The sequence below is a fragment of the Peromyscus maniculatus genome, chromosome 13 (assembly GCF_049852395.1).
Source record: "Peromyscus maniculatus bairdii isolate BWxNUB_F1_BW_parent chromosome 13, HU_Pman_BW_mat_3.1, whole genome shotgun sequence".
Classification (NCBI taxonomy): domain Eukaryota; kingdom Metazoa; phylum Chordata; class Mammalia; order Rodentia; family Cricetidae; genus Peromyscus; species Peromyscus maniculatus.
The window spans coordinates 26,908,920-26,917,427 of NC_134864.1; the positions used below are offsets into that span (position 1 = coordinate 26,908,920).

The following is an 8,508-nucleotide window of genomic DNA, read 5'->3' on the forward strand; positions in this document are numbered from 1 at the left end:
ACCTCAAGGCTAGATTTGTGGGTACACCCTTGAAGAGTAAACAGCACCCACTACCATCACCACCCAAATTTCCTTGCTTGGATGGGAAATTTTAAACAGCCTTGGTTTTATCTGCTCTTCTGTTCCTCTCTGCCTGAATCCTGGCCACCTCATTTTAATAACTAATTGAAATCTTTCTAACTTTCTCAACACTCCGTGGGGAAATTCCATTTGAAATTTCTTTTCCCTGTCATTTCCACTATGCGGTTGAAAGAAGGAAGATAGGAAATAGGCGCTTTCCGCCCCTCCTAACCCCCCCCCCGTGTGTGTGTGTGTGTGTGTGTGTGTGTGTGTGTGTGTGTGTGTGTGTGTGTGTGTGTGTGCTCTTCTCTCATTTTCAAATGACGTAGGGAGTTTGGACAACCTCCCTACCCCCACCTCTCCTGTTTGATGCTAACTCTGATTCCCATTCCTGGAGAATGAGTTTCGCTTTGAAGGCTTGGGTAACCGCAGAAGGTCAGAACAGCAGGGCCCGCCTGAGGGGGTATCTCCAAGCCTACCCTAATCTCTAATGAGCCCCGGCTGCCCACGTCCCAGGAAGCCACTGAGGTCCCTTAAGGCCGGTTACACAGCCTAGTTCTGCTGAAGGGTGATAGCATCTGACAGAGATTTCCAGGAGTCCGGTGGTGCGCCCAGCTCTGTGGGCCCCACTCCGCGCCCGCCCCGAGGCTGGGTTCGCTGGGGGACAACTTACTGTGTTCTTGGAGGTATCTACAGTGCAAACTTCAAGTGTAGGTGGGGGCAGGGGGACAAGAAGGCTATGTACCCTGTAGAGTAGGAGCTACAAAAGAAAAATAAAAAAGAAAGAAAGGAAAGGGTGAGCAGAGAGGAGAGGGGCCCGGAAGGAACAGAGACCTGGAGCCTACTCCCTAGCTTCGGGATGCTGATGGGGGACTCCCTGGGAGGGGCTGGCCTTTCTTTGGATCCTCTTGGGCTTGTTGCTCAGACAGGTAGTTGGGGGAAAAGGAAAGAAGCTGTCAGCTGAGGCAGACGGCGGTTCAGCGGCGTCCAGCACCTGCCTTGCGCGATCGCGCCCCGACCTGGCTCAACCGCGCGGTGCAGGTGTCGTCTTCCCTGGTGCCCCTCCTGGGAAGGGGAACAAGTCGCTTCCGAAGGGACGGGCGGCGAGAGGAGGAGGGGTTCTGGGGGGGGCCTGGGGGCGGGGCGGGTGCGCCCCTGAGAGCCAAGCCGGCCGGGTACCGACTGCCATCCTGCCGCAATTTCCCTGTGTCATGGCTCCGGTCTCTTAGCAACAGCCGCCAGTCCGGCCGCCGGGAGCAGCCGCCGCGGGCTCAACTCCACCCGGCGGAGCCCGGCGCGCCGCAGCCACACAAAAGAGGCGCAAGGCCGGGGAGCGCGCGGCCGCAGGGGCCGGCGGGGAGCGCGACGGGAGGGGACAGTGGCAGCCGAGGAGGCGCGCCCGAGGGAAGAAGGGCTCCAGGCGGCGCGCGGGCTGCGGAGGACCTGACACTTCTTGGAAACTCTTGGAAATGGCTCCCGCCACCGCGCCGGAGGGGACAGCGAGCCCTTGGCGCAGGTTGGTCCCCGCCGAGCTGTCCAGCCGCTATTGCTATTGCGCCCGGGGCCCCGGGGCGCTGTCCCTGCGCTCCGCCGTCGGCTGGGACTGAAAAGTTTCTCCATGGTTCTTTGTGTCTCCCGAGCTGCCCTGGTCTCCCTGGGTAAGTGAGCGATTATTGTTTGCTTAGAGTGCCTCCATTTTGAGCAATCCTGTCAATCCCCGGCCTCCGAGCGACCTTCCTCAGCCCACCTGTCCCCGAGCCCAGGCCCCTTAGCGGATGTTCCGAGCCAGGTGTTCTCCTGGGCGTGCTACCAGGGCTGCGCTGCCCAGAAAAGGCGAGTTGGGGATTGCCTTCATTTCGCTCCAGCCAATCCTCCCTCCAGAGGCGGACTTGCAGCTGCTGCACTCATGTGACTGACTAAAGTAAGGGCAAGGGACGCACGGCCCTGGGGGCCAAGGGCCGGGGGTCGAGGACCTAGGTTGGGTGAGGGGCACAGTATGGCGCGCAACCCTGGGGCCCAGAGTCTCTGACGCCGGGCTCGATCCATCACGAGTGGAGAACTTGAATCTCTCCCTTGGAAGCGGTTGTATTTTTAGACATCCCTCATTTGATTTCCCCATCCTCCATTCCTTAACCAAGGCAGGACTCGCGCCAGGCAGCCAGTTGGGAAGGCAGACGACGTTCACTGCTAAGTTTGTTTTCCTTAGGTCTAAGGAAAGCCTCAAAGGGGGGCTTTTCTGTGGCACCTGACCTTTGTCAGTATTCTGTGTCAGATCGTGGTACGCTGAAAAGGAGTTCAGCTTTCAAGAGAGCTGCAAGCATAATAAACTAGGGAACTAATTACTAGCTATTAAAAACTAATTTTAAATATCTTCTGTAAACCATTGTTGAAATTCACTCCAACTTTCCTTATATTCTGCGGGTGTAAAGCTGGCTTGCAGAGGAGGAAGGTTCCTTCCTCCTCCAAGACATTCAGCACCGGGGGGCATCTGATCGGTGTCCAACAAAACGTCTGCCCATCTCTCTTCAGAGAGACACCCTGCAGGCCCGAGCTGGCTTTGTTTCTAAAATGCCTGAACCTTAATGTCTCTTGAAGCCAATCCAGACCTCAGGATTATTAAAGACACTGGAGTCTTACAGTTCAATTAAAACAGCAATATACATGTTGCAACCATATAATAAATATGGCAGTCTGTCATGTATATTCAGTGTTTATGCTTATTGGTACAGGACCTTTTAAAAATTTTTTAAAGGTTTACAAATACAGTCTCACCATTGACTCCCCCCCAAACCACTTAGCATTTCTCTATTGAATTCCAAAAAGTTCCAAAAGATACCGGTTTGCAAGCAATATAAAAAACCTGATTGCCATTTGCTTGCCCACGTGGAAAAAAAAATCCTACCCAGACTGACCTACTGAAAGAATCAAGGTATTCATTCACCCAAGCACTAGTCAAAAGCAAAATTCTACCCAAGTAGCTTACATTTTCAAAGGATAATTTATTCTACTCCATGGACTGTCCTGAAAGAATCACATACCCAAAGGCCTGTGGTGGCCATCTGTAACTTTAAGAGCCACATAATGCCCTTAATTTTAGCATCTCTGTTGCAGGAGGCAACGCAACCAATGGAACAGAGAATGCACTCTGAGGACCCAGCAGAACAGGACTTTTAACAGCTGATAGGCATCAGTTCTTGTACCTGCTTAGACCATATAGACAACCCAAAGAGCTTCCCAGATCTAGGCCACTGTTAACCACTCCTCTTCCTCAAAATGACCTCCAGAGAAAAGGATGAAGAGAACAGCTTTTATGTGTGGAAATACCTTCCTATAAATCATCATTATGTAGACTGCTTCGCCTAGGTAATTTGCCTATTCATTTGAACACTGGGGTTCTGTAGAATGTTGTTACATTAATAAAGGGCTAGAAAGCTATCGTGGCAGAGTTCTCTGTTGTTTTAACATGGTCATTTTCCTACATAAGATAAAGGTATTTCTTATGGGGATTCCAGGGGACTTCTCAGATTCCCTGATGAAATCTAGCACAGGATACCTTTATAGGGAGGGAGTTCCTCCAGGGGAGGAGAGAACGCCAGAAGGAAGAGCGTGGTTACATAACAGTCACCTAAAAGGAAATATTCCACACTAAGAAGCTGTCCAGATGTTGTGGAGTGGTGATGAGAGGTCTGGGAGGGGGCTCTGGTTGCCTAATGCCCTAGGATCAGAGTAGCCAAGAGGCAACTTTTTGGCAAGATTTGTTGTCGGTATTGAAGTAGTATTTCTGAGATTTTCTGGGTAATGAACCCTGTCAGTTATCTGAAGGAAGCCATCCTGCCAGGGCTTGCTGTTTCTCTCTCATCCTGGGAAAAGAATTCCTTTCTTTTTATACAGTACTAACTTTCAGAACTGTTTAGTAACTTTGGGCCCACATGGGCAAATTCCTGACTCAGAGGCCTGACACTCCAGAGGCCCCTCCTTTGGGAAACTTTTCCATTGCAGTGAGAGGCAGGGTGAAAAAGAACAAAACACCAAAAAGAAAAAGAAAAAAACAGGCGCTGACCAAGAAAGTCCTCAAACACTACTCTGAGCCCCCAAATTCACTGAGTTTATAAGGATGGAAGGAATTCCACTGGCTGCCAGCCAGGAGGCTTTCAGTATCAAGAGGGTCACTCTTGGAGGATGTGGGGGAGAGGGGAGGTGAGAGCTTTTCAAACCACCTTTCCCTTCCATAGCACAGACCCATCTCTGGTCTGCGCACTTGGCCTGGAGGTGGGGGTGGGAGCACACCTGGAGTTGGATCCAGGAGCAGGGTAATCCTGGCACACGTGGGATGTTGCTGCAGCCCAGCCTGCACACTATGACTGTGTTCCTCTGCTTTGCTGCAGGAGGAGGAGGAGGAGGTGACCAAGCAGTTAGAGGACAGCTAGCGCTCCCCCTAACTGTCGGCCCCAGCCCTTGGGGCTAGCCCTGAACTCCACCAGTTCGCCATGATCGCCACCGGTGGCCTACTGAGGATATCCGCCAGAAAGCAAGATCCCCTCCGCCCCACCAGCCAGGTCCCTAAGCGCAAGAGGAAAGCCAAGAAGAGGCGGAAAAACGACGTGGTCGTGGTGAAGGGCAAGCTGAAGCTGTGCTCCATCTCCGGGCTTATTGCCCTTTGCGGGATCCTTGTGCTGTTGGTGGGCATAGCCATGGCCGTGGTGGGCTACTGGCCAAAGGCCAACACGGCCAACAGAGGGGGCAGCAAGCAGCCATTGCCTGTGGGAGGCAGTCATCGCTTTGGGACCACTGGCAACAGCAGCCGTGGCAGCAAAAACCCGTCCAAGAGTCACTCTGGGACCCCAGGGGGTGTCAACTCCAGTTCTGTGGGAGGACCCAGGAGTTCGCCTCCGACTAGATCTGCAGCCACATCCTCTTCCTCTTCCTCCTCCTCCCCATCAGTGGGCTTCTTCTTCCGAATCGTCTCAGGCTACTTGCACTCAGACAAGCTCAAGGTCTTTGGGCCCCTCATCATGGGTATCGGCATCTTCCTCTTCATTTGCGCCAACGCGGTGCTCCATGAGAACAGGGACAAAAAGACCAAGATCATCAACCTGCGGGACCTCTACTCTACTGTCATCGACGTGCACAGCCTCCGCGCCAAAGACCTGGCAGCAGCAGCAGCTGCAGCCGCCGCAGCCGCGGCCTCCTCCGCCGCCACCGCCCCCGGCTCTGCACCCCCCAGGGCAGCGCCGCTCAATGGCTTTCTGAGCTACGTGCAATCCCGGGGCCTGGAACTGAAGCCTGGTAGCTGCACGGGCTCTGCAGACGCCTTCGGGGCCACTGCAATGCTGGCCAGGGGCTCATGGCCCCACCCCGCCGGGCTAGGCGGAGGCGGCGGCGGGACTCGGGATGCAGGGTCGCCACCGGACCTGGCTTCCTCTCCGCGCTGTCCGCGGGAGCCCCCGAGCCTGGCCGAGGCGGTGTACAGCATCTACCGCGAGCGCTCCAGCGGGGCTGGCCGTCGCCGGACCACAGTTGCCGCGGTGGCTGCGGCCACGGCCACTGTCACCGCCGCCGCCAGTGGCAGCAGCAGCCCGGCGCTCTGCAGCCCAACCGGGAGTTGGGGGCGCCAGAGCACCGCCAGTTCCCTCGTGGGCTCCTCGCTGAGCGCCTTCGCGCTGCTGCCTTTGCAAGGGGACCGGGACAGAGACGGGGACTCGGAGGGAGCAAGTTGCAGCTGGCACAGGCCGCCGGGGGAACGCGGCTCTCGGGATCTCCCCAGGGAAGAACTGGACCTGAGCCTGACGGACCTCCGGGGAGCCGAGGGCGGGGCGCGCTGGGCGTCCAGTGAGCCGGACGAGCCCGAGGGCGCGGCGACAGCATGCACCGCCAGGGGGCAGGGCAGCCGCCTGCCCAGGACAGGCAGGTACGCGGCCTGGCGGCGCCGCAGCACCAGCGGGCTCCTGGACTACCGGTCGCAACCGTCTCCGGAGCCTCCGCCCTCCCCCGGCGCAGCAGACCTGGACCCCAGCCCTCCAGAGACAGCCACCACGCCCTCGCTCCCTCTGCGCCCCAAGGACTCGCCCCGCGTCCGGCGGGACTCCCACAGTTCCCAGTCGGATGAGCCGTCCTGCAGCAATAAGGGCTACACCCCCCTGAAGGAGGCTGACACCTCCGTGGAGTCGGTCGTGGACGTGGTGGCCAGGAAAAGGCTAGACTGTGCGGACGCCACGGATCCGGGTACGGAGCCTAGCTCCCCGGAGGGCCCCAGTCCAGAGACAACTAGGGCGGAGCAGCCTCAGTCTGGGCAGAGGCAGTTTACAAACAAGGAGAAACTCTTTCTGATTTCCAGGTCTCACACCCCAGGAACAGAAGACCCGGAACTGGAAAACTCTTCCACCTAGGGAGAGAGAGGAGGGCAGGGAAAGGAGACTATTCCCCCCTACATTATCCCTAACCCGTTTCCCTGTGGACAGGTCCGAGGAAACCATTCAATATCCAAAGAGCTGCAGAATGTTATCCTTGAATTGCGTTCACAAGATTCGTGTAGATAACTCAAGCAATTTAAAAAAAAACAAAAAAAACAAAAAAAGCAGTCGTCTTTTTACGTCCGATGGTGATTGTACGTTCCATGAAAACCAAATGTATTAAAAGGTCACAATCTAGTTCATTAGACGAAATTCCCTTAATTTTCTTAGGCTCAAAATAATATATTTTTTGACAGTAACTCTGCACTTTATTCCAATTTTTCTTTACCCCCCCCCTCCCCATCAACTTCCCTCGCCCCTGTACTCTGCTGCTGACGTCGTTCATAGCTGCTTGTGGATGAACGACAAGCTTTTTACTTCCCTCTTCTTGAAGAGCCTAGAAGAGCCCGTGTCAGTTCTCTTAGAACTGATCTTTCTAGGTGAAGTCCAAGCCTACAGCAGGAGCATCGGAGAGAGGGTTCCCTTGCCTTACCCTGCTCTGTGCTCTAGCTGTCCAAAGGACTCTATTTTTTAAAAAGGAGATTTGCATTTTGCTACCAGGGTGTGTGAAGACTGGAGGGTGCCAGCTACTAGACTGGACTGTTACACCCCTAAACCCCCAATACCAAGTACACCATGCGTTACCGAGTATTACTACACCTGTATGGAAAGTCACGTTAGTATTTAAAGTCTTTTTGTTTTTTTTTTAATAAAAAAGTTTCCAAACAGTTAAACAATAACATTGCCTTGTTTTGCCTGGGAACTAATGCACAGCAAACAGTTAATTTCTCTCGTAGATGCAAATTATTCGTCTGTTAAGACTGTAGTCACCTCCTGCCAAAGTGACAGAGGGTCAATAAGGGTGTGAGTGCATTAATCCATTTCCAGTGTTTTTACCTTGAAGACATAGAGTAGTATGTGGCCCTTGGGAGTAGAATGGAACCTTGACTAAATACTGTTTTTCTATAATACTTGCCATTAACCTCAAGGTTAATTTACAGGGGTGCCAGCCTTAACAAGCCCCTCCCCACCCACTCCTGTTTCTCTCTTTATTGTAGGTTCATGGTCTTGCATCTAAGGCTGACATAAGCCACACAGTAATGTTACAATACTTTGGGCATAGTTCACATTTCATCAGTTAGCCAATTGTCAAGACCAGAAAACAAATGATTTTCAGTTCTAATTAATCCCTCTTCCTCTAAGTGTGACCTGAGACTCATCACAGAAAACCAAAACACGGCTTTTAAAGAAAAACCAGTGGCAAGTGTGCTGGCATTGCCCCGAACGAGTGACCAGGCATGCTGCAGGTGTGTGGATTCAGGAGCTCATGATATTTACCAGCTGTGACGCTCTTAACACTGCAGACACAGGCCTCCACCATCAGCTCTGTAAGATAAGGTTAAAAGACCCATCCAGCTCTAAGGGGAACATCGGTGGGGCAGGGAGGAAGAGCGGGGATTGGAGTGCAGAGTTCAGTAGAATTCCAGAAGACATACTTAATTCAACACAGGGGCTACTGTCCTCTTGGTACCACTGTGACGTATCTTCTGCCAGCTGCAGCAGCAGCTCAGGCCTCACCCCAGGCTGCTGCAATCTAGGGTAGTTATTCATTATCTGCAGAACCACAGGCAAATCACTTAATCCCTCTAGGCCTCTGGTGAATGATGTAATCTCTATGATCCCCTTCAGCTCTAAAAGCTTAACTTAAATTCAGAGTATTGGATTTATGCTGGATACAATCTTCTGTTTGTACATACAACTTAGCAAAGAGTGATATATTCCATAAACATCCATGAGCATAACTTTCTGTAATAAATTTTAAGTGGACCTAGTGTTCCCTCAGACTGTACGAATTAAGCTAATAACTCACTTTGAATCTCTGGATTAACTTGTTGAACTTTTCTATAAAGCAAAAGTGAGTTTCTGACAAGTAAGAGACACAAACAAATGCAATAAAGGCCCTGGTAACATTTCCATTCTGCCCTCAGAGAGTGTGTTA

General features: G+C 52.9%; 1 protein-coding gene across 5 annotated transcripts; it reads left to right on the forward strand.

Annotated features, from left to right (window-relative positions):
* Positions 1–1,222: 1,222 nt before the first annotated feature.
* On the forward strand, positions 1,223–7,216 carry Tmem200c (transmembrane protein 200C). 5 transcript variants are annotated; one of them, XM_076549832.1, is made up of 4 exons: positions 1,223–1,576; positions 1,746–1,981; positions 3,172–3,423; positions 4,449–7,216. In XM_076549832.1, the coding sequence occupies exon 4, from the start codon at positions 4,548–4,550 to the stop codon at positions 6,444–6,446; it is 1,899 nt and encodes a 632-aa protein (XP_076405947.1). In that variant the 5' UTR covers positions 1,223–1,576; positions 1,746–1,981; positions 3,172–3,423; positions 4,449–4,547; the 3' UTR covers positions 6,447–7,216. The 5 variants fall into 5 exon arrangements, with proteins under 5 accessions (XP_076405947.1, XP_076405946.1, XP_042115897.1 ...); XM_076549831.1 differs by lacking the exon at positions 1,746–1,981 and having other exon boundaries at positions 1,223–1,718; XM_042259963.2 differs by lacking the exons at positions 1,746–1,981; positions 3,172–3,423 and having other exon boundaries at positions 1,223–1,718; positions 4,446–7,216.
* The last annotated feature ends 1,292 nt before the right edge of the window (positions 7,217–8,508 follow it).

Bases quoted from the DNA above. Each gene is read 5' to 3' on its own strand.
- Tmem200c (XM_076549831.1), top strand. From the start codon at position 4,548: ATGATCGCCACCGGTGGCCTACTGAGGATATCCGCCAGAAAGCAAGAT.